This window comes from Trachurus japonicus, chromosome 9, assembly GCF_045865225.1.
Source record: "Trachurus japonicus isolate A0001 chromosome 9, Traja_1.0".
NCBI classification, from domain to species: domain Eukaryota; kingdom Metazoa; phylum Chordata; class Actinopteri; order Carangiformes; family Carangidae; genus Trachurus; species Trachurus japonicus.
The window spans coordinates 21,775,443-21,801,764 of NC_140915.1; the positions used below are offsets into that span (position 1 = coordinate 21,775,443).

At 40.0% G+C, this 26,322-nt stretch overlaps 1 protein-coding gene across 4 annotated transcripts in view; it reads right to left on the bottom strand.

The window, feature by feature from the left end:
• grid2 (glutamate receptor, ionotropic, delta 2) overlaps positions 1–26,322 on the bottom strand; it is a 506,792-nt gene that overhangs the window by 77,962 nt on the left and 402,508 nt on the right. For all 4 annotated transcript variants that reach the window (XR_015036585.1, XR_015036586.1, XM_085786556.1 and 1 more), the window contains exons 10-11: positions 24,960–25,157; positions 20,855–21,167 (exon numbers count right to left, since the gene is read on the bottom strand). Coding sequence is in view for 2 of the 4 variants with exons in the window: in XM_085786556.1 (XP_085642682.1) it covers positions 20,855–21,167; positions 24,960–25,157 (511 nt within the window). In the remaining 2 variants the exon portion in view is untranslated. The remainder of the gene's footprint in view (positions 1–20,854; positions 21,168–24,959; positions 25,158–26,322) is intronic.

Consider the following 26,322-nt stretch of genomic DNA (forward strand, 5'->3'; position numbering starts at 1 on the left):
TTATGTCTTGCTCATATAGTTTTGCTTCTCAGCATTTCATGGTCAAGGAGGTTCAGAACATTAAAGTGGTGACAAACTATTATGTATGAGCCACTTTCTTGGAATTAATTACATTAGCTATAGCCTTCAAATACTACACTAGAAAATAGATTCCTTCTTCAGACTAGACTCTTTTGTGCCTGGTACTATTCTGGAGTACGACAATTTGTAGGCTATAATTACAACAGTGTGCAACCTATCATCAGAAGATAATCATCTTGCTCTTTACCATTTTAAGACTGCTGCTACTACAACCATTCATATCGTATGTACAGGTGTTTTTGTAATAAAACAAAATAACAACAAAAAAAAAAATGACATGAAGTGCGCTTTGTAAAGAGGTTTTTAGAGAGGCGAGGTTTATATACTCGGGAAATCACACTTCAGTGTAAAGGAATCAAAAGGGGTCAACTGGATGAAGTGACAAATTGGTGATAATGACTGCCCTGTTGTTGTGCACAACCTTCAGACAAATGCCTCCATACTCTTCACCAAAAACTGTCAATATAAACAAGCACCGTCAGTCACCGGTAAATTGTGCTGGAGTGGGTTGAGAGGTACTTGAGGCAACCACTTGTGAAAACTTGCGGTTCTGTAATTTCATCTCACAACAGCATCAGCAGCAACACGTTTGAATGCTCCCCTCTGTATTCCTACTTTCCATGGCGTCACACAGTGCGGAGGGTGCTCAGTGTCTGTCCACCACTCTCTGGAAATCCACTTCTATCAAAGGCACCATCACTTTTTAAAATCTACATTTCCACTGCCAGGCTTCCCTTCAGAGTTACGGCATCACTCTCCATTTATTCTTGGATGAAAGAAAACTAGAGCAGATCATTAGAGCTTTGTAAATGAGGAAAAGAGAGTTGGAATATGTTCAGCTGATGTCAGCTCCCAGTTTCAATCACTGCAATCTTGCCACAAAATGATGTAACTACTTTTTAGCTACAATTTGGTCAATTTCATCCTTTCTCAGCCTTGAAAGTGTCTAGCTGAAGGACATCTTGGTGGGCTCATAGAGTGGTATGTCCACAACTGCTAGGCAAGTGAAAAACCCCTTGCTAGTTGGCCTGTGTACACTAAATATTACATGTAAGGTATAAGTCCAAATTTGACCAAAACAGAAAGTTACCAAAAATAATGTTTTTTTGGCTCATTCATATATAATAGATTGATTTAATTACACAACTCACAAAAAATGAGGGATATTTGTCTTTGATGAAATTTCAGAATGCAACTAAAATTCACTATAACCTTTACAGTTGAACTAAATTTGACCTTCTCTAAACTTTTGAATGCACATGTCCGACTGTTCAGTACTTCAGTACTTATAACATGCTGTTCTCTAACAAGGTGATTAACAATAAAAGTCACAACAGGTGTCTGATCCATGAATCGACCACCAAATGTTCTGGTTGAATGACAGTTTGTATTCAAACAGTCCTCTTGATCATGCTGTTCACATTTTGCATCATGAGACCAAGACAACACCTACAGTAACAATCCATCAACAGTACCTGGCCTTGTCGAGGCTTCAAACAGGATGTTCTCAGAGGGAAGTTGCCACTGAGCTTATAGTGTCACAGTAGGCTATCATCAGGAGGTTGCAACAGAGACTGGAAGAGTCAGAGAAAGGCAGAGAAGTGGACGTCCTATGGTGCACATTTATTCGTGCTTTACCAAGCTTGAAGGGGGTTTTATACCGCTTACTAAAGAAATGGTGGATGACAGTGCTGGTAAGACTTATAATTCTTTACTTGACACTATTCTGCTTTACTGGTTTTCCTGCTCAAGTCACACAGAACTTGCAAATGATGGAGTGTGAGATTTTTCTTTTTTACATTATTCAGCATTCTTCTCCAGATGATGTACCTTTCTGTCAACCATTTTCACATTTGTGCTCTGTACTATCTGCACTCTGCACCACATGTACATACCAAATGGACAGGCATACATCATTTTAAGGTCAGGAAAATCTCACTGTTTCGCAGCACTGCTTACATTAGTCTTTGCCGTGTCAGAAAACAGAGCCCTACTTGATAGTGAAGTGTTGTTGAATCTTAAATCATTACAAAAACAGAAAACACAAGTTATTTTCCAAACTATCTTGACATATTTTCACCTGCTAAATAATCACACTCAACAAACTTGCTGCTCAATCATCCAGTCTTTAGAACAACAGGTTTTTATACTTTCGGAAAACAAACAAACAAAAAAAACACTGAAGGCAGCTTTTCATGTAACAAAATTCAGAAAATATGTTTTCTCAGAGCCTCAAGTCTTCAAACAAAAAAACCCCCAAAAATGTCTACAGCCTCTCAAAGTCTCAACAAAGACAGGAAGCTCAAAGAAACAGCATTTCACTAAAGGAAGCAAATTTGAATTGTATTTATTATCAAAGCCTCATGTTCCATCATTCAATCATTAAACATGATTACTCATTTTGCATGATCACATGTTTTACTATTTCATCTATTTTGAGTGAAAAGGGCAGAAAGAAAGAAGAGATTGGAGGAATAAAATGTTTTTGTTTCCACATATACTGTAGAGTAGTCACTATTATATTATATCATATTAGCTTATTAGGACCTATAGTTACATTCTATTACTGTAGGTGACCTTGAAGTCTGTGAAACAAACAGCGTCTTCAGGCAACACAAGATGCTGGATTATAATTAAACTGATTTCCATTGGTATTATTTACACAAGAGCAGCAGCAATGAGCAGATTTCTATGTAGAAACTGAAAATCATTGTGACTCCAGTATTAGCACATGAATGGCCATGAGTTTAAAAGGTAGGTTGTGAAAACATGTTGGGACAGAATAATTCAACAATGAAATAACTTTGACAGACAATAGGATGTAAGATGTATTTTGGTTGATATTGATTTCTTTTTGTTAGAGTCAACAGTGTCAGTGTCTTCACAGGGCTGACAGAATCAAAGCCAAACACACATGCACAGAGGCATGCGCCTACACGTACACACACACACACTCTGTTCATTTGTTTTGAGAGAAATAAACAGGAACAGTCAGAAACAGGGATGAAAAATTAGTCAGATACAGGAGCTGCTGTTTCCTGCAGGTTTGGCGCACAAAATTATGTTATTAGCCAACTCTTCTGCATCAAATACTTCCACTGCTTCTCTGCCTGTCTGTCTCCCCCCCCCCCCCCCCACATCCTTGTTGACATGTCGCAGTTAGAGGTACAGTAGCTCCAGATGAGAGCAGCTTTGAAGCCAGTGGAGTGGTGGGCACATCCAGGAGAGTTACATGTATGTATATATACAGTATACTGTATACATAAGTGTGTGTGGCTTTCTTGTAAATCTTCAAATAAGCACCTCCACTCCCTCAGATTATATGATCCCTCTGTCGTCTGATGACTTGCAGGAATGATTATTTACTTTTTTTTTTACCATCTATTTCTCTTCTCTTCTAGCACCTCAATTGCTCTCGACTGATGGTGTCCCAGTGATTATAAAAAACTTGGGAAAGACACAGTGTTGGGGCCAGGGTGAAGGCGTGGGGGGGTGGGGGAATGGAGGAGAAGGATGACGGAGTACGTGCACCCCTCCCCCAGTGCTTCTCCTGCCCTCTGCTCCTCAATCTCTCCATTGTGCATGTGCCTCCTCTAATACCCAATGGCTATCAGCCAAAGTGAAGAGGGATTTTCCATGTGGTTAGCAATTTTTTCAAGCCATCAAGTGCCACCATTATGAGGATCCAGCAGGCCACTAATGTTGTGGATTTGAGCGAAGATGCACCAAGTTTACAATTCATAGATGTGCCTAATAGTATCTCCTTCTCCCAGCATGCTCTGTGATTTCCTATAAGAACCTTATACCGTCATCCAAACATGATGGATGAGTAAAGTGGTGAAGGAATGTTTCTTATTGTGGAGTCTGTGCTTTCCAAAAAGTTTCAGAGTAGAGAGATGGTTATGACGATGAAGAAAAATGTGAAGGCGATGGCACTGAAGAGACTCATTAAAGCATTTGCATGCACATTCACATGCCAAAGAATATCTACCGTAAGTGCTTTTATTTGCGAACATTTCCCAGTATACATTATTTAAGATTTAATGTCATGTTTTATATTAACATCTTCCAACTTGAAAAATTGACTGGAGTTGATTATGTAGACGTCTGAATTGTTTTTTTGTTTTTTTCTCCAACTAATTGTATTCACAGGATCTCATCAACAACAAGACTATTAATAAAGTGAATGTTATATGAATGTCATGTTACAGAAAAGGTCTTGATTACGCTTAATAACAAATAAAAAAAGTTATAACCAGAACCTGATTACCAAAGTTATGAAGTTTTTCACAGAAAACATATTGTTATTGCTAATGTTTCAGCTGCAAAGGTAGAAAGCACTTTAATTTATTGCGTGTACCAGTATCGTGTTAAGAAGTCAATATTTAACACAGACAATTTGCACTATATGCACTCAATATACAGTGCTGTAGCTAAAGTCTAATGTGGGGTCCCCAAGCAGCGTGGATCTGAATGTGGATAGGTGAGCACTTTAATTTCTCTATGTTGCATACAGAGGACATATAAAGCAAATAATAATAATATAATAATATAAATAAATTAGTTAGTGTATAATTTATTTCCCTTTAATACAGCTCACCATGTGGTGGAGGAGTGTCAGTATTATGGTAATTGCTTCAATAAAATGATAAATATTAATGAATGAGACATTCATATTTCATATTGGCAATAATTCACCTCTGATGTTGACAAATTGTTCTGGACCCTGTTGGTTGTAACATTAGCACTACATACACTGAGTAACATACAAATGAATGTGTGCACTTGTATCTACATACACAAGAGGCATGAGCATGGAGACAGACACACACACACACAGAGAGACACACACACACACACACACAGAGAGACACACAGAGACACACACACACACACACACACACACACACACACACACACACACACACACACACACACACACACACACACACACACACACCATGTAAGACAGTTTCAGAGGGACAGTGAAACACTGTTTGTAATTAAATTAAATAAGAAAGAAGAGTGGAAAAAGTTTAACAGCATGACGGTAAAATGACTGTCCAAAGCATGTGTCTACTAATGGTGGTTAATAACTTAATAACTTGTGTATTTCTGCATATTACAAGTACAGTACGAGGATCAAAGAGCAGAGGTGGGTCTGAGGGCAGGTCAGAGACAAACAACCAACAGGAAACCAAACCAGAAATTGTCTAAATTGATTAAATAAATTCTGCATGTTTTTCCTAGTTCTGTTTTGGGTAAACATGTTGCCCAGTTTCTGCAGGACACAGACGATACAACTCTATTGGTCGTCTGCTACCTTGCTCCTATTCCTGAAAAGTAATGGACCAAAACAACAAAAACCCCACACATCTAAAATATATACATAAATCTTAATGTCTCTGTCTACTCTTGTACACAACTGCATTCTTAAAAGCTGAATAAGGAATAAAGTGATTTTTAGCCAAGCAAAAAATGAGAGCATCTGCAAAATAATAATAATATAAAAAGTTCAAATGAATTGATATCAAAACTATTACTAACTAAACTAGGCAACAAAAGCTGACACAGACTGATTACTTCTAACCAAACAGTGTGTGAGGAAAGATAACAGTAATTGCAAAAGTTAGAGAAGTTACAATTCCACCCAATTGTGGCTTTTTAGATCAATTCAATTTGAACAAAATAAAATTGAAATGCTGATTAATTCACAGCAGAACTCAAACATATATCAGTGAATTTTCTGGGTTGGTACAATCATTCACTTTGTTCATATCAAATGCATTTGATGTAAAAACATCTCCTTTAAACCAAAGAAATTAAACAAAACTGAACATGTTGATTTCAAAACTTTTTTCCCCTGCTGTTTTTCTGGGCAACATGTTGCCTTACCCACAGAAAAGAGCACTTTAAAGGACACTTGACGTTACTTTGAAGCAAACCCCAACACCATATTTTGTAAAGCAGAAAGATAAACCATGTGTTGGAGTCTATTCTAAGGATTATCTGTTTGGAAATCAACTCGACGCCACATGACACTTCAGAGACCAAAGAACAAAATCAGCTCACAATTTTGTTTGTCTTTAACTCTATCCTTGCAAAGTCGATATGTTCAGAACATGACTTAGGTTAAAAACCCACAAGAGTTCAATGTGTGTAATAAGAACGAGTTTTTAATACGACTTCAACTGTGGGGAAAAAAAAGATATTCAAAATTGTACAGAACCACCCTGAGGGAAGAAGCTGAAATGGGGTTCTGTACTTACAGCGGTTAGCTCATGGAAGTCGGCTCAATTTCACAAAAAGGGAGCAAATTATAAAAGATTGAAATGCAAATTATTCCCCCACTTAGCTGCGCTTTGGAGCATGCTCACAATGCAGATATCTGCATGTGAGCAAGAGGGACGTGTGCAAAATAGAGTGAGACACTTGGCGCTTCGGCAAACGTACTGCATGTGTGTGTGTGTGTGTGTGTATGGTCCTGAGATACAGATAAAACTCGGCATTATTTAATTTCATCCTTGTCATCCCTATGGAAGATGATATGGTTCGTGTTTAACATCTGGACAAAAAGCAGAGCAGAGAGTGTTTTGATGGCCCCTCACTGAGAATTGAAATTAATTGGAAGAGGCAACTTTGTAAATTGATTTCTCTGGCAGTTTTCTTTGGGTATTCTTCACGCCTCACTCTGTTGCTTTCTTTCTCTCTTCTTCTCTTGTTGGCTTTTGTTGCGTGTAATGATGTTATTTTTGGGAAAGAGCAACACTGGGAAAGGCACTAATGCACAGATAAAAGCATACCATCACATAACAGCCGCTCTTACTCACTATGTCACCGCAACATGCACATGTACACACACACACACACACACACTTATAGTATTTGTAGATTGGCTCAAAAACATTTGTCAGAATCCAGTGCCTGATACCACAGAATAAAGAACGGAAGATGCTGAAGTTTGTTGCATCAATTACAATTCTGCTTTTGCGTTGTGTTTTTGCTGTTTTCCTGTGTGCTGTACATCTTCATGTTAGATTATCTTGAACTTGAACTTTCCAGATGTGAAAAATGCTGATTGGAGCCTCCGTGCAATCAGAGTTGTGACACAACATACTGTACGCCAAGTCTGTTTGAGTTTGCTTTTTTAAAATTCAACATGCAGGACATTACACTGACTTCTAAAATGCCTTATGTGCAAAGTATTTTCCACAGTTTTGCTCATTTTTCAGACACACACAACAAAATATATCCCTTGGCAAAATTATCCCTAAACTTAAACAGACTCACACACACACATTTCAGTTTGTGTGTCTGCCCTTCAGAGACACTCTGACCAACTTGCTGCATCATCGCTTGTAAACATTCATTAAATCTGACTGCTTTTTGGCCTTGGAGCACTCTTTTTATATTCCTTGGAATGAAATAAGGTAGAGAAGCCAGTGAAGGTCTGGTCTGCACCAGGCCAAGTGTGGAGACCAGCGATAAAGTCCAGTGTGTGTGTGTGTGTGTGTGTGTGTGTGTGTGTGAGTCTAATGTCCTCCTAGAAAAGCTTGGGTAGGAGTAAGGTGACACTGGGTGTGAGTATGTATGTGTGTGTGTGTGTGTGTGTGTGTGTGTGTGTGTGTGTGTGTGTGTGTGTGTGTGTGTGTGTGTGTGTGTGTGTGTGAGAATATCATATGCAGAAATTGGTTGACATTGGACTTATTACAGAAACACTCTTTTCTCTTCTTCTTTCTTCAAGCCTCATCAGCACTTTTACCTCCTTTCCACAGTTGAAAGGAACATAAAAATGATGGCGTCAGCAGAAATCTCTCTGAGCTTATTTACAGGCTGTGTTTCCCTGCTCGCCTCCTATATATGGATCAATACAATCTGTGTATAATATAAGGCTTACAACAGCCAACGGAAAGTCAAGGCTGTGTGCTCGTGAATGGATTCGTGTTCGTGGTGCATGTGGCATTTTTTATGTATGTGTACACATATTTCCAAAGGGCAAAAACAAGGGGTTTCTCTTGTGGAAAGACACGCGCCAGTATACAGCTAATCCATAACATCTGTGGGTTGTTTAAAAAGTGGTGATGAATGAAGCTATTTTGTAATATCCTGTTGGGATAATCTTCATGGAAGAATGGGAAACATTAGTAACAAGAAACCTACTGCCCATTCTGTGAGGCATTGTTCATGAATATACTCCCTTCCCAGAAAACCAAGGTTTATCTCATCACACATCAAGAAGAGAAAATGAACAAAAAAGTCAGACAGCCACAACAGTTAGACTGGTTTTTGGGAGGCCTACAGTAGCTTTGAATCTCACACATGTGCCATCAGACAATCAGATAAAATATAAAGCCAGTCAGATCAGATCCATGGCTCTAATCACCATTTATTTCTCCCATGTACTGTATGGGTGCTCGCCGCACACATGCACAGTAAACTAGCTAGCAGCTCCAGTGCTGTGGTCTCATTATAAGGGACTGTATGCAGACTGTGTCTCGTTCTGTCAAATCAATAGGACCATGCTGCCTTCTCAGTGCAACTTCTGACAGATGGCTCTCTCAGCAATTTTCACTTGACTAGGGCAATTTGTATGTATGTCTTGCTATGTGAGCATACTAAAGACTGTGGGTATGCTTGTATTTCTAAGCCCTTTCACTTGATAGTGATTGTGTTTGAGGCACTCATATTCAATTTTAACAATGTCATTCTCAATATTTCACAGCTTTCTACCCACATACCCTGCACCCCCCACACTCCTCTCCAACATCTCGTCTTTCTCTTCTTCCTCTCGTTCTCAAGGGCAGCATGTCTGCACTCACTGTGTGAATATACACAAAATGCAACTTCTGAGAATCTACAATAATTAACCAGCAAGTCGCTCACATGGTATATATGGCTGTCCCGATTATCATATTTAGAGAATCGATTATTCGCGGACATAAAATCGATCATGATCAAAGCTTCGCCGGCTGGCGGTGGCGGGTTTGCGATTGGAACGTCCAATGGGGGGGGGTCTATTCATGGCAGACATAATGAATGTATGTCTCCAAAACTTATCAGGCAGGTTTCCAGGATGTCAAGTAGCCTACTCATTTCAACGTACCGATGAAAACTGGTGTCAAAAAGGAAAAAAATAAATAAATAAATCGATCACTACATGATCAATTACCATGGCAACGACTGAAGCTTCGAAGCTTCGATTTTTTTGGGTCAGCCCTAATGCTATACACCACAGTTTTTGTTTGTGCTTTGTCTGCTACATTGCATACTGTTTATATTTTTACCACCAGACCAGAAAATGAACTCTTTTCAAATTAAGTATATTTAGGACAGCTATTGTAGATAGTCAATTTGAATGGAGGTGGGGCCAAGATACAGTTGTCAAGATGCTACAACACCACATTTTGCAGGTGATCATAATCAATGTGAAAAAAGCATTTGCATGCATACCTACTATACACATTACACCACACAGCACATCGGTCTTTGGTGCTAAGCTATTACACTTCTTACCTCTTTTACCGTTGCCTTAACCTCCTTCCCCCTTTTTGCTTCTGTTTCACAGCCATTATTATACTAACAGGGTTGGAAAGCAATTAATGATCTGATTCACTAAATGTCAGTCTTGTTTCTTTTCTTTCTTCTTCTTTCATACGTTTTTCTAAAAGTGAAAAATTCAATTTTGCCAAATTTGATTAAAAGTGAAGTGGTCCACATCTCTGGAGAATGGAAAGGTAAAGTGAAAAAGAATGTAGCAGGAACAAAACCTCAAAGAGCAGTTTTAAAACAAGCACTCTCTGCTGCTCTTTCTTCTTGTCATAGAACAAAACCAAACAAAGCACAACAAAATCTGATTCTGTTCACATCTAAACACTTTCTTCCAAGCTCCTTTTTCCATTTCTTTTAGAGACCAATAACGTGCAATTTGGCATGCCCTCACACTCCCTTCTTCTAGCTACTACACTTTCTCTCCTGACTCTCATCAACAGGGTGTAACAGAAATGACGTTCTGACAATAAAAACTGAACTATCTGCACAGATAAAGGAAACATATTGCTGATGAGAGTACACACACTCAGTTGCACACATGCACATGAGACACACACACACACACACACACACACACACACACACACACACACACACACACACACACACACACACACACACACACACACACACACACACACACACACACACACACGGACATTTCCATGGCTGTAAGGTAAAGGCTGCCCTTGTATTCAATTATATGAACTAGTTAAAAGAAAAACAATCTATTCATTGTATTCCATCACATTCTCCACCAATTTCAAATTTGTTCCATTTTAGCCTGCAGCAAAAAGAAGCCGTTATCTTATAATTCAGTTAGTCACTGCAGCAAAAGGAGCAGACAACAAAACATGTTATGAAAAATGTTGTTTATTAGTTTAAAGGAGCCATTTGTAAGGGGAAAAAATCTACTCATGGGTTCGAAACAGTTACCTTTTTGTAAGAAAAAATGCCTGAAATTTGGGTATTATTAGATTTAAAATAGATTATAGACACCTAATTAGAATAAGATGAGTACAAATCTTAAATGAAAAAGGTTAAAGAAAACATTTGAAATGCTGATATGTATGACCTTGAAGGCCTTTGTGGTTCCCCAAATAGAGAGGTTTCACTATAATTATAAACTATATACGTATATATACCAGTAGTAGAGTGTTACAGTAGCTGAACACAAAGTTTTACCTTTTCTGTAACATCATTAAATGCTTTTTTCAATTATAGGCTATGGAAGAGATTTATTTCTGGAAAGGGGCATTTTACCACTTATAATCAACCATGCATATATTTGCTGTGTACAGAGATTGTTACTACAAGTGAGGTAAGGAAAAACATTTTCATGCTCACATACTCAATGTTTAATCAAAAAGGAGACATTTAAATTATCCCCAGTACATCAATTTTAATTATCATCCCCACCTTGAGGGCCCAGTTAGATCAAAAACAACATGACCTTGCCAGAAATCAAATAAGTTTAGAGTTAGTTTAGTTTAGATTTGTTCTGAGCAGCCACGGTTGAAGGCAGAGTGAAAAGTCTGTGACAGACATTAGCTCTACAAGAAAAATCACAGCAGCAAAAGAAAAAAAAAGGAGGGAAGAGATGTCTTTAATGTTACAGCATGACAGGGCTGATGTTGCTCACACAAGAGCCAGATGTCCATTACCACCATGCAAAGACATTATGACAAACCAGCTGAGACTGACATACAGTATGTATGCAATAAATAATCTTAGATGTTTTCTCAACATCTAATTTCTGTCAATATTACAACACAGGCGCTGAGCAGGTGATGTTTGTAAGTCATGAAAGCAGACAAAGCACTATTTTTTTTAACATAATTCTGTCTTTGCACTCCAACAGATATTAATCTCATCTCGATCAAGACGGGAGCACACATGATGACTATGAAAATCCCAAAAGGCTGATAAGGCAGATGATGTTAATAGTATGCCCCATGTGTGCAACAAGACCCACGTAATGAGGTGCAAGAGTATGTTATTGTCTCCAGTGCTCTGTTTTCACTTTCTTCCTTCATTCTCTCTATCCCTTGTATTTATTGCCATTCATAACACCAGCGTGTGCTCCTTTGGTCACTAAGAAAACTATCCTTTCCAGCCTTGTCTATTATTATATAACCCTAGCTCAGCAGACACTATAATGACTGACTGAACACTAACAAGGTGTCTAACAAGGTGCGGAGCACTCAGCTCTTCCACTGTTTTATCTCTCCTTCAATCTTCTATTCCTTCTCTTCTCTTTCTCCTTCAATCTGGCGTTGTGTTGTGGAATTTTACTGAGGTGGAGATGGGGGAGGTGGTGTGGTCCTAAATGATCACACAAATCTTGCAAATATCTGGGCATCTTAAGAGTTACCTGGGATATCAGGACATCATTTGTTGCCGTGCCTTTTGCTGATGAACAAAAGGAACCAGTTTATTCCAGCTGCATTCTGCTCAGAGCCCTGACCTTTACAACACACTCACTGGGAAACAGAAGGAACTCAGCTCCTCTGTTTATCTGAGGAAGTTAACAACAGACAGCCCAAAACACTTCTGCTTGTATTACAATTAAACACCCCTCCTCATTATTCTCCCTGCTGGCTGCAGGTTCTCTCATTCCTTGGTGAAGAATGTGGGTAGGTCAGGACCAGTCAGAGCGGCTGTGATGGATATACCGTATACAATTTAAATATTCAGTCAACACTACTGCAATGTGCATAGTGGAATGCAGGCGGGGGTGTTCTGATTTAAAGATTCTTTCACTATGTAAATGTTTGCTGTGTCTATTTGTCCCTGTCTCTTTCTTTGCGGTCTCCGGCTAAACGTGACATTTACTGTACCAGAACAGCGGGAGACATTATTTCAAGCAACTTAACTTAGCATGATTAAACACTTTTAGTGAGGGGAGGTGGAAGTCAGAGCGAGTGAGTGAGTGTGAACAGCATGAGAGAGTCAACACATACATTACAGCCAGACATGTATAACACAAGCATGCTGGGTAATATGAAAGAGACATTTGAGCTGGTGGAAGCAAGCTCCCGTCTACACCAGCGGGAGAGAGGCAAGTAATTAAAGTTGGAGGCCAAAACTGATGCCCTGTGATGACAATCAAAACGCAGAAAGAAGGCACATTTCCAGTTTCCAACTGCTAATTATGACTCTTAGTACAAGGACTGAACTGTTGAACATCACTTTGCATCTGTAAAATACTAATGTTAACTATTATTTTGGCAAATGTAGAAATGGCAACATTGACACATTCAAGAGCCAACATTTCAATAACATATGCCTACTGTAGATCTTGTAGCTCTTGATCATATTTTGTATGAACGATTACTGCACCTGGACTTCAGTCAGTATTCAGATGTTTCACTTCAAGGAGCTGTAATGCTTCTATGAAAGAACAGCCACCACACACAATGAGTTTTATGGCCCTTTTACTGTTAGCTTTGATTTTATCAGCCTGCTACTTGACCATTTAATGTTTTCTCTCGCCACACTCTCATTGTTTTTGGCCACAAAAGGCAGCAAAAAAGCTATAAAAACTCAATATATGCTACTGCTCTATGCAAAACTTCTAAAGAGGATATTTCCCTCGGGAGTTGGTGGAGACAAAATAATACTCCCTCTACGCTGAATGTATAAAAAAAACAAAGGTTTGCTAGCAACATCAAGGGTATTAATATGTAAGTGATATAAGTTTAGCTTTATTTACTGCCCCCAAGCGGCTATATGGCTTTTACAGAGTGTAGTAGCATAAGACCACACTGAAGTATAATACTCAAGTTGACGTACTTAGTAGTTAGTCTTTTACCACAGAAAAGAGAGATGGGGTTACGGATAAATGCATGGAAGGCAGAAGTGATAAAAGACGTTTTGAACAGAATGAGTCAGAACTTGTAACAACTGTACCGCCTCGTGTGTGATCAGCAATCAGAGGAAGGTCAAAAGAGATCTCTAGGAATGGAGAAAACAACTGGGAAGGAAAAGAAGCAACTGCGGCTGAAATAAGAGAGGAAACACAGGAGAAAGACATGCATTTAATGGAACTGCTGAGAGAGGGTCTCTTTTCACAGTGGTACATCTCTGTAGCCAGAAAGAGACAGTGAGAGGGAGCAAAAGAAGAGAGAGGATAGATAGAGAGATAGAGGGGCACAGTCAGGAGGGATGGTCGTCCTAAAGTTGGGTCCACTTCACAGCAGCACAACAGAGTCGTTAGAGAGGGATAATGGATTAGAGGGAGTCATAAAGAGGGGAAGAGAGGGAGGAAAAGAGAAGAAGAGAGCAGGGAAATGATGATAACGCTGGCTTCCCAGCAGTATTGCACAGCAGAAACAGAGATAATGACAGAGGGAGCGACACATAGCGGAAGCGAGAAAAGGGAGAGTGCTGAACGTGAACACAACTCACATTGAGAAAGCTCAGCAGTAAGTAGAGAGAAGTGGGGAACGGAGAGAACTGAGGGATGGAGGGATGAGCTACAAAAGTAGGCAGGAGGGAAGCAGAGAAACAATTGGTGTTTTTTTTTCCTGTATGACTCTCTAACAAGGCAGTGAAAAGAACAACCCCCCCCTCCCTCCTTAGACACACAGTCATACTCAAGCATACAGACAGCTAGATGCGCAGCAGGAGACAAGGTGGGGGTGGGGGGTGCAAAGTTTGAAAGAGGGAAAAAAACATGAGAAAGAAAGCGAGAAATGTTTGGAGCAGCAGATGGAGAGATGAAAGTGCTGATTATGGCCTATGGCCCTGACTCGGTTTGTGTGTTTGTGTATCTGTGCAGTTTTGTTTTTTTTTCAAACAGTGAAAACAAGTAATTCACAGTGTGCGTATGAGTGTGACTGTGTATGTATTTCCCAACAAAGTTAGCTCTAATTGAGAGGCAGCCGCACTCACGCTGACAGTTTGGCTGCATGCTAAGATAACTCACACATATGTGCACAAATCCACAAAAACACAGTCTGTTTCTCCACAGTGTTTGTCTCCTCCCCCACTGTTTAGGACATTAATTAAGGGAGAACACCAAAAAGCAAGACAGGGAAAGCAACAGGGGGAAGTTTCATGAAAGACACACATTCAGGATGACACCGGAGTTTTGCTTTTGACTGTTCCACTTTAGCTCAGACCATACTGGCAAAAAAAAAGAAAAAAAAACTTGGGAGTCAAGACAGGACAGGAGAGGAAGTGGGGAGAAGGAGAGACGGATAGAAGAAGACAGGGAAGTATCGAAAGAGGAAATGGGATGGATGAACTAGGCAATATGTCAACTCTTACAATCTGTCTCACTTAGTTTAATTTTACTCTCTCTTCAGCCAATCTGACTTGCATAACAGAGCCTCTCTCCCTCCTACAGAGGTTACACGTCAGCTGAGATACCCCCTTTGACGGCAAGCTTCTATCGCCTGTTTTCACATTTCAACTACGGCAGAGTTCACAGTCCGTTCTATAACTGTGGCCTCTTCAGTTTGTGTCTCTCACTCAGAGTGCCACTTTCCATTAACTGAGGTCAGCTTAAATAAAGACAACATGAAAAAAAAAGTTTTGCTGCTGTTACCGTTTTACAGCATGATGCGCTGTACATGCTGTCCGATCTGTGAAACTGTGAAAAAGTGAAAATTACATTCTGTTTATTCATCACTAGGGCTGGTCCGATGGACAAAACCATCGTCCATCGGCGATGACTGTCATGCTTCCACTGCTTGCACATCGCTCAATCGTATTAATCACTTTAGTATGGGGTCAATTATGTGTCTTCTGATTGTTTACAATTATCTGCAACACTGAGGGAACCAGGCTCTTCTTTATCAGCTCTTTTGCTTAGCTTGTTGAAACTTCTGTCTGAGGCACTGCAACTTTCCTCTGACCACATGCCAGACTCCTTTAACTCAACCAAACTGCTGCAGGCTGTCTTGTCTTCTATCTTCCCGAATTCTTGCATGTTGCACTCCTCCTGCTCTCCCCTCCTCTGACTGCCCGTGGTGGCTCATTTTAAAATCCAAAACCTGGTGTACAAGACTGCAAATGAGTGCACATCGCCATCCCTCCAGGTCATGATCTGCCCAGCTTCTCCATACCAGCCAGTCAATGCCCTGACTCTGCTAATGTTGTCTGCTTGGCTCTCCTAATAATGTGACCTGGTAATCACTCATCCCAGCCTCAACTCTCCTTCCTTCTGGCTCTGAAAAATATTGGAATGACCTTCCCACCTCAGCCAGGGCCAAAGAGTAACCCAACTGAAGCTGAAAATTAATCTCCTTGGGAAACATTTCACATCCTTTAAATCATATCCTCTCTCCCACATCCCCTCTGCACTACTTATATTCTTCATTCTGTCCTCAGCTCTTATTTAAATTTTACGTGGTCACCTGAAAATTATTTTCTGATCTTCCTGCTCATCTCGCTGACTGTGGTCACCGCTGTCATCGTCACATTTGTGTTGCAGCAGTGCAGATGTGCTCTGCTTTCAGAAGACAGAGTGCCACCAAGACCATTTTTGAACAATATCCAGCACAGATGTGTGCTGATAGATGGTCTCTCCCACTGGCAACATCAACCAAATGTTTTTGTGTTAAGGTGACACAGTTGGTATTCAACACACAACAGAAAAAATAGCTACCCATGAATGCAAAAATGTGTTTTCTATAGCTTGATTATTAATCTCCAAGACCATAGACTACTTGACCTTACAGTTGTCTCCCTGGGTATGGTTTATTGCTCTTAAAAGGATGTCCAACTTATCGTCACAGTGGCTGATGTGTCTGACCTTGCTGTGATTGAGTGTGCTGTAGAGCCACATTTTATACCTATTACCTGTTGGCTGCTTGTGGAGTTTGCCATTTATATTTATTCATTAAATAGTTTTACTTCTTTTCAAATACTAATGATTACTAAACTGAGGTTATTACAGCATATATGCATGTGGAACTTTTTATTTCCCTTTTAATACGGTCACACATAAAGCATAAAGCTGTTCTTATTTCACACAAAAATATGTACTACTGAATTACAAAACTAGATCCCATTTAGATTTGCTATAGGCCTTTGATGTACCGGTCAAAAAAGCCCCCCCCCCTCTCTCTTTCCTTGAAACCAATTAGAGATAGTTTATGGAGTACTGACATTTTTTCACTACATCTTCTACTGGCACACTCCTGCACACGCATGCACTCCCATACAACACACAAAAATGACTGCCAGTTTTACGGCAGTGATGAGTAAGGAGGAAGGGTAAAGAAAAAGAAAGAACAAGGCGTGGGTTGGGAGTGGAGGGGGGCTTAAAAGATGATAAAAAAGGACAAAGGACAAAAGGACACAAAAAAAATGTAGGGAAGAAAATGTATGAGAATGGAAAATAGGTTGAAAAAAGGAAGAAAGGAAAAAACAGTCAAGTGAAAGAATGGAGGAAGAAAAGAAAAGGATTAAGAGAGCAATACTTTTGCACCTCTACCTTTCTCCTCTCAACCTCCATCTCTCACCCTAAGCCAAAAGCAAAATTATGGCGCCATGTTCTCATCACTCATCCAACTTCCTTATGCTGAGGGTGTGTGTGTTTTGTTCATGGTGAAGCACAAAGGTCTGAGACATTATAGAGGTGCTTTCAGAATGAAGGAGCTGCTGAATGAATACTCTGTGTGTGTGTGTGTGTGTGTGTGTGTGTGTGTGTGTGTGTGTGTGTGTGTGTGTGTGTGTGTGTGTGTGTGTGTGTGTGTGAGAGAAAGTGTGCAGTGACATTATAAACCTATTTTTGAACCCGTCAGTCTGTTAATTTGTCAGTCAAGATACAGTTTAATCTTGTTATTAGCTATCAGGTGGATGTCTCTGCTGCTTCACGTAATAATTGCTGGGATGAGAGCGAAAAACATTGCAGGTGACTTTTAAGCTACTGAAGGTCAGCCCATTAGCCTCATGACAGTAGACTGTTAATGCACAGATATTTCTTGCTAGCCAAAACAGAAACAAAATTATCTGTGGATGCAGCAGAGCTCTTTTCAAATGATCAGGAAGAAGCACCTGATATCGCACACAAACACGTTGTATACACCCGACATAAAACACACTAATACATACACATAGACACACACACAAAGGACAGCACCCTCTTGAAGAATTAGACCCTTTCTCTCGCTCGCTTTTTCTCTCTAATGATGCCATGACTAAAATGTTAATTACAGCTAAAAAGAGAAACGATTGTGAATATCAAACAGCAATTAGAATGTATCATCATCATCATTACCACCATTAGCTGCAGCACAAGATGGAGGATTATTTATCAATGGAACGCTCATCAGTTGCTTGTTCACGGCCTGAAATGTTTCACAGGCAGTGTTAAAAATAAATAAATAAAAATCATTCCTCCAAAAAATTTGCATAATTAATGCAGCTTAAAAAATTAACTATTGCCAGTCCTGCAGCATGAAAGCAGGAGCACACTGTGCTCTTTGGAAAATAGCTGTTATTATTTCATTATACCACAAACCATGTGCACACAAACACACGAATGAGCCTGTAACTGTGAACATATTGTTTTTCTTCTGTCAACAGAGGTGTGGATGCTCAAACACACAAACCAGAGGGAAAACAGACATGATGAAACCTCTCTGTTTCCAGGATGCAAAGTTAATTGTTTTTCGGCTGATTTTGAACATTGGGTTGTGCCAGATGGGGGTGGAATTACATGGGGCAAGTTGAAGGTTCAGAATTTCATTTGTTTTCCACCAGGCAGAAAGAGTATTTATTATGTTATATTTGAAGCATTCGTAGGTTCTGATTGATTTGTCTATGAAGTTTATGTCTTGGGTGGTCAGTGTTTTGCAGATGGTTTGTTCGATGTCTAGACAGGCAGGGTTTAAGTTGTTGGTCCAATGATGAATATACTGCAATTGATGAGAGAGAGAGAGTAATGATAGAAATTTGGGGCATCAAGTCCTCCATACTGTTTTGGTTTTTGAAGGGTGGTTAATTTGATCCGGGCGTTTTTTCCTTTCCAATACAATGTGTTTACTATAGGTTCAGAGAGGAAAACCAGCCCAGAGGTGGGTTGATATGTGTCATGGCAAATAATAGTTAATAATAGTTGATTTTTGGGAGAATATTCATTTTGACAGATGCAAAGCGGCCAATTAGTGATAGTGGGAGTGGAATAACCGGCCTACGGAACCTTTTCAGGGATGGCTCTCTCAAGACCTTCGACCTTCTGAAACAGAACAACCTACCAGAAAACTGTCAATTCCAATACCTACAGCTAAAGGAGACCATTAAAAAAGTAATTAATATCCACCCCCCCCCCCCCCCCCCTTTACTACTGAAATTAAATTTACTCAAACCCAAGAAATTTCTCTCTCCCAGATTTACAAACTCTTCTCACATCATGAAAACACCACCTCACTACCAACAGACAAATGGACCTCAGACCTTCACACCCAAACAGACATCAACTGGCAAACAATTTGTAAAAACACATTCACCATCTCACCCAACTCCAACATACAGCTAATTCAATACAAAGTACTACACAGAACAAACATCCCCACCAACACCTGCACACACTGTCCAGCCATAGTATATAAATTACCCCCATGCACTCTGGTACTGCCCCCCAGTCAGACGGTTTTGGTCTGAGGTCAGGGAGAGATATCCAAGATCCTCAACCTCAGAATCCCTCTCTACCCCACCATAGCCCTGCTTGGTGACCCGTCCTCTTTATCAATCCCAAAACATCATCAAACATTCATCCTAATCTCCAAAGCCATGGCCAAAAAAAAATAATTGGAAAGACAAAACAAATCTTTCACTACAACATTGGCACAACCTGCTAACTCAAATTTGGAAAAACTTGCATTCACCATGAAAGACAATATCACCCACTACAATAACACCCGGTCTCCATTCATACAATTTGTCCAGAGCCGATCCCTGGAAACACTACTTCACACCATTCATCCCTTCCTTTCCCCCCTTTTTTATTCCCTCTTTTTCTTTTCCTTAAACATCTTTATTCTCTGTTTTTATTCCCAACAAATTCAATATGCCTGCTCAGCACCCCTTTTCGTAATTCCACCCCCGTTTTTTTTTGTTTGCTCTGTCTTAGTTTGTTTGTTTTGTAATAGCCTTTTGTCCCATACAGTTCTGAACACGTCTAACTGTCTGTGTAACTGTCTTGTAATGAGTGCTTAAATGTTTATCCATAAAAATAAAAAACAAATAAAAAAAGACATGATGAAAACACACACTTATTTTCCCTGCTCCCACTGCCCCTTTGTCTCCCTGCCATGGGTCTATTCCTGCACTGATTTAAATTTAATCCTTCCCTTGGTGTCAATTGTCTGATCTCTGCACCTGAGCACGGTCCGGAGGATTCTGGAAAATCTTTGGGTAGATATCCAGTATTAGGTCATTATCCTTCACTCAATCCATGTGGAACAAAACTTCTCCTCCCTTTTGTTCTCATTTGTCTATTGTGCTCGAACATGAAAGGTCAATCCACACTTATTACACCCAGAGAGAGCCACTATCACATTTTTGACATTAGAATTGCTTTTGTAATGACATTTTTTCCCCGCGCTCCTCTTGTGCCTCTAGCTTTTACCCCTTGGATGCACCATGCAATCACAGCTTGATGTTGTTGAAAGTCCATCTCCCTATGGCCAAACAACAGCACTGCTGTGCACCCTCTGGTCGCCAGCTGGGGTAAAAGTTAAAAATATACAAATAATTCAGGAAACCCTGGAATTATAGAGCTTCACATATTTTACTTAATTCACTTAAAAGGCCAAATAAGAATGAATACCACACCAGCTTCATCAGGATCAATCGGTAAGTGATCTAGTCAGTTATAGTTAAAGATTGTATTTGGTACTTGGGGAGTCTCTTTAAAGTTACATTTCTACAGGATTTGCCTCATATGTTTAATAATTAATAATTGCACTGTGGACACTGCTTTCTTCTAAAATTGTGTCTAGTCCACAGGGTATGCCCTTGATGCCCAGTGCAAAGGTCATAGGGAGGTGTTCAGTGTAGGATGGGTGCACAGAGCGTAGAGATATGACAAGATAAGTCAAGGTTCACAGCCACCACATACAGTATATAGTTACACACAGAGAAGGCCGGCTAAAGCTTTTAAGTCCTGATCTAACCATCCCAAACTGTTTGTTCACTCATTCATCAGGCTGTCTTCTTTTGATTCCTCTTTCCTACTTTCTACTCCCTTACCATATTTCTTCCTTACCTTGTTGTACAAAGGAGCCATACACGAACCACATGGAATTGTACAGCGTTGTCGATGACACCGATCCCATGGGGAGCCGGGGTGGGTTGAGCCAGTTGAGCAAGTACACCAGGATGCCAACGAGGAGAACGGTGCCCGCGATGCACGCCCACAGCGACAGATCGAAGGGCGCCAGGCAGGCAAACATGTCCACAGTGCGCTCGGCCTTGCGTAGCAGAACACCCACAGAGTAATCCATGTAGCGTGTGGTGAAGTCCACAACGCTCTCTCGCTCAGGCGTGATGGTCAGGGCAGAAAGTCCCACATCGGCCCGCTGCATGAGGCAGAAAAGAGGAGTTTCAAGTATCAACACTGTGCACATGTGTAAGTGAGGAACCACAGCCAAAAAACTGTGGACTTTTATGCCCAGAGATCCAGTGGGTAAGGGCTTTAAGTTTTGCCTCTATTTCTTATCACCATCTAAAATAAAACATACAATTCTAAACACAAAGAAACCTTACCACTGCCTGGAGACATCTGGCCTATTGATAGATAAACAGAATGGGCTTTCTGAGAACAGAGCTTTTGTTGACAGTGTGTTTCTTTTGCTTCAAAATTAAAAGAAAAACACCAGTGGGGAGATGTGTTTTGTTATTTTGTTTCAAGTCAGGATGAATGGTTTAGGCACTCCTGTGTACAAAAAGTTACACAGAGATAAAGCAATGGTTCTAAGCAAAAAGAAAAAAAAATCATCAAAACACTCATGGTGAATGTAGCTATTAAATAAATTCACCAGTGATGGTGTGAAGGAGTTTGGGGAGATGGGAAATGTTGGTACTTCACACTCTGAATTCAGACAATAGTCTTTTTAAAAAGTCTGACCATGATCCCCAAAGTACATTCAATAGTAGCTATTTGTTGCTTCAGTGGTGACTACCAAAAACTATACAACTCTAAAACCATGCTAGACAGGAAACAAGAGCCAAAATGATGATCATGAGTGGATATTCTCGTTATGTGTTGTGCTGTGCATCAGCAAATGCTGTCCTGAACTGTCTGTACGCCCCATGAGGACTTGTCTTATTTTGATGTATGACCTTAAACTCATTCATTCATTTGCCCATTGATCTGCTTTCACTTGGAACTCTTGGAATTTTAAGAGACAACAAATGACTGCTTCAATTATTTAAGTGTAAAGACTTTAAGTTGAAAACAGCTGTCAGTGAGTGTCTGCCAAGAAAAATAGACTGTGCTTAGCTTAAATGCAGGAACAATGATGGCTAATTAAAATGTTTTCAGTCCCCAGTGCTTGGCTAGCAGCTGTAGACATCTGCTTGTACCATAACAAGGATTTAAGAGTGTGAGTGTGCGTGTGTGAAATCTATACTCGTGAGAGAGGGCGCATATTCCAAACTTGTTCGATAATGAGATTTGTCTTTGTTGCTACCAACAACTGACTGTAACAGGTCAGGTGATTTTGTAGGGCGATGTTTAGCCCCACAGCCACTGTAAACAGACACAAATACTGATTATACACACAAACACACACTCGCCTGACTACCCACAACGCACCACATTTTTGTCTGTGCAATGCACGCACGCACACACACACACACACACACACAGACAAAACAAACAAAATTTTAATCCATTGGAGGCACAAAAAAAGAAGAACTAATCTCACAGTTGAGTGAAGAAACAAAATGCTTAAATGTGCAGAAAATGTCACTCACACTTACATAAGAAGGCTATTAGGAGGAAACCCTGCAGGATGTCAGTCGGTTTGAGACAACAATATGTATGCGAGTGTATATGAGTAGAGATGGATTACCATGCTGACTGTTGTGGTCAGTCAACATAGAAACTTCCAGAGAGCACTTTGGATAATAATTATCTGGTATAATTGGTTTTTTGGGGAGATAAATCTTGTTGCTGACTGATGGGGAAAACAAAATTATTTGCATGTTCAGTTTATTTACAGTCTGTGCTTGTCTGTGTTCACATAAATATGCATTGTGCTCACAGCTTTTTCTGTATCATTTTGTGAGCTCTTCCAGTGGTGATGGAGGGATGATGTGGAGGAGGGCTGAGGGAGTCGGAGGTGAAGAAAAGCTAAATCTGAAAAGATGCTCCAGCCTGACACACAGCCAAATGAAAATAATGAACTTAAAGAATGGAAAACTTTGGAGTAAAAAAAAAACATTGCTGATAATGAAAAACCCTTGACCTATAGGGAATGAATAATGTGTTCAGCGGCTCAGTTAATTCCAGGAGGACATTAAAGGGCATCACACGTGCACACACACATACAAAGACACACACACAGACACACACACAAATGTAAACAAATGCATGCAGTACATTGGTACTTGAAATTAGCATGAGTGAGACAGAATTTTTCTAAAAAAAAAAGAGCCTACATGTGCCCTATTTCTCAGTATTTCACAACACAATCACATTTTATCTAGCAGATGTTGAGCAATTGTTTAGAGTTGAGAAAACACTGTGTTGACTTACAGTCACAACTTGCACCACTCACCACATGCCTAACGCAAAATATTACTGTGCTATACAACAATGTTTCAGGATGCAAGCTATTTTCTTTCCCCTTATTCAGGCACACTGACCATGAAAATTTCATTTAATAGTTTAATTACTTAAGTGCTTGTAGTAGCCATCAACAATTAATAACAAGCTTAGTAAAGTCACTTTTCAATGGTGATCATACCATAAGAAAATGCCCCAGTGTTGTTACTGCTTCCATTTAGTGGCATTGTTACATTGGATTTTAGTACCGTAATCCATAAATTATTTTGGGGACAAAAGAATAGAGTGACTGTAAGGAAGGAAGGAAGGAAAGGTAAACTCAAGGCTCATTGCTGGCAGGGTCCCAAAGGACCAAAGACCGCTGAGGAACAGGTAATGGCAATGAAACCACAATCTCTTCGGTACATTCAGATGCTGCTTGACATCGATCTTTCCATGAGTTTGCTTTTCTTTTGTGTGGGTAACTGTGCTCTGTCTTTGCTACAGGATAGCAGATACAAATGTGATTTAAAAAGACTGCTTTAGAATACTTCTGATGCTTCTCTTCCCCATACCTTCTTTCTGTAAACTGTACGAGATGACGAGATGGATTATAACATCAAATATATTCAGGACTTTAAAAGAATAAACTCAAATCATCTGTAGTGTTTGGTCAATGGCTACTAGAAAAGCTGTTGATTGTCTGCATTGGAAACTGTGAATACAGGACAGCATGTTGGAATAGACAGATGGGTGAGGAACAGCTCTGGCATCTAAACTGAAGGGAATAACCCTGGCGGCACAGAAGTTTGGGTCACAAATTTGTTACACTACAGTGAAATTGTTGTGAAACTGGTACATTTTGTGCTAATGGACTACAAAGGCCAGGCTACCTCAGCTAACCCTAACTATGTATGCAGTTGTGTTATGGATAAAGTAGTTATTACCCAACAGTACCATTTTCCTGCCCACAAAGAGGCCTCTTCATCTTTGTGAAATCCACATTTACAGCTCCACGCTCTCAAGGAAAGTCATCACCAATTTTCCATTTTTCAGCGATGCAGTTCAAGTGTCTGCCAGTGGTTACGCATCAAATACTTGAAGATACTTGAAACTAGTCAAATTAGTCAAATTATGATTGGTGTATTCACCAATATGCAATATCACATTTCCGAATCTTTAAGGTCAGCCCCTCTCTGGACCACTTCACACTACATTCTGCAGTGGTTGGAGAAAAAAATTCTAAATCCCTCTCTCCAATCTAAGGAAGTTAACCCTGGTAGCATAATTCAAATATTTGCTTTTGAAGTGACATGATTTCTAGCGGGAGTGTAATGATAGGAGTGTGTAGACTCAACCTGAGGGAGGCTATGGTCCTTTTTAGCATAAGAGGTGCCGATGGCATGTGCTTGCTTGCCTTGCATGCATGCTGCTCCTCCTTTTGTATTAGTTTAGTGTGTGTGCATAAATAGGCAACAAACAGTCCATATTTACATATTTTGTGCGCATGTTAATGCTTATTTATCCAGTCCATGTCATTGTTCTTCAACAGTCATTTTTATTGTTCTTGCAAAGTGTGTGTAGTGTATTTTCTTCTCACCTTAAAGACCAGTTCACCCATCAGTCCGTTCCACTGCCCATCAGGCTGCAAGCTTCCATATTTGTGATCTGGGGCAACATAGATCTCATACTTAAAGCCCAGGTAGTTGGACAGGGCATCCAGGACATCAATAGAAAAGCCCTGGTACTTCTTTGGTTTCCCCAGAACGTTCTCCGACACCATAACAAACGGCTCCTCCTAGAAGGCAAAGATCAATCAGTGTGTCAGTAAGTCAGTCAAGCAGCCAATCAATACACCAGCCATTCAAGCATTAAATCACCCAATTACTCAGTTGCCATTACACCACCACAAACACTCATCCAAAATGGTGAGAGAATGTCTTACGAAGCCCACATTACAAATACACAAAAAGGTTCTGTCAAACACCATGCATATACAGGTACGCTGCCCCATGGAGTTTATATTGTAGGAGCTTGGACAGTTAAATACATTTCGTACTACAAACAAAAACAACGCCTTTTGATGTTTTAAGAAATGCATATTTTACAGTGGTTTGCAGCCTCGTTCTTCATCCGTTGCTCTTCATCCTTGCTACCTCACAGCCCCCTCCTCTCAGTATGCATTACCATCCATGTTGGGTGCAAATGTGATTTGTCACTCCTTCGACGTGAGAAATGTCACAGCCAGGGTGAAATCTAATCCCTGTGGGTGAAATGTGTATCACGTCCTCCTCTCCTGTGCCATGTGTGGGTCTCCTCATTCACTGCTTCTAACAGCATGAGGACTCAAGAAAAAAAATCTACAGTCTCTCTAGAGGCCAAAAACTCAACTTTGAGCAGTGACTGTACATGACAGGAATTGGAAGCAGAAGCAAACTAAATGCAATTGGTAGCTCCCATATTTTGTTTACCAATAGGGAAAAAACACAACCAGAAACAATTCTACCTTCTGTTATGGTTGTGAAGATAAACTGGACGCTGACAAGCATGCATGTTTTTGCTAGGGCCCTCTCCTTTCATCCACAGGGGGAACCTACAGACTGCAAATAAAGATTAGATGCAGCCTCTTTGATGTCACCTATAGGTTTCAAAGTGTTTTTTGAAGTTCAGAGTGGGCTGCTCCGCTGCCATCATATTATCAATCCTGGTAAATCCAAAAGTGGGCAAGGAGGAGGCGTGTGGGAGGATCTTCATTGCATAAAAGTTGGTGGCAAGCATACGCTCATCCACTTGTCACTCAAAGCAGCATGCCTTGTTGAATTTTATATAAAAACCCTCCCCACTCTCAATACAAGACTGAAAACATTTTTTCTATATCAGTCTGTAAACATGATTATTTCTGCTGTTAAATTGAAGATTTTAACATGTTAGTCAATAGAGATTGACTTGATTTTTATGACTGT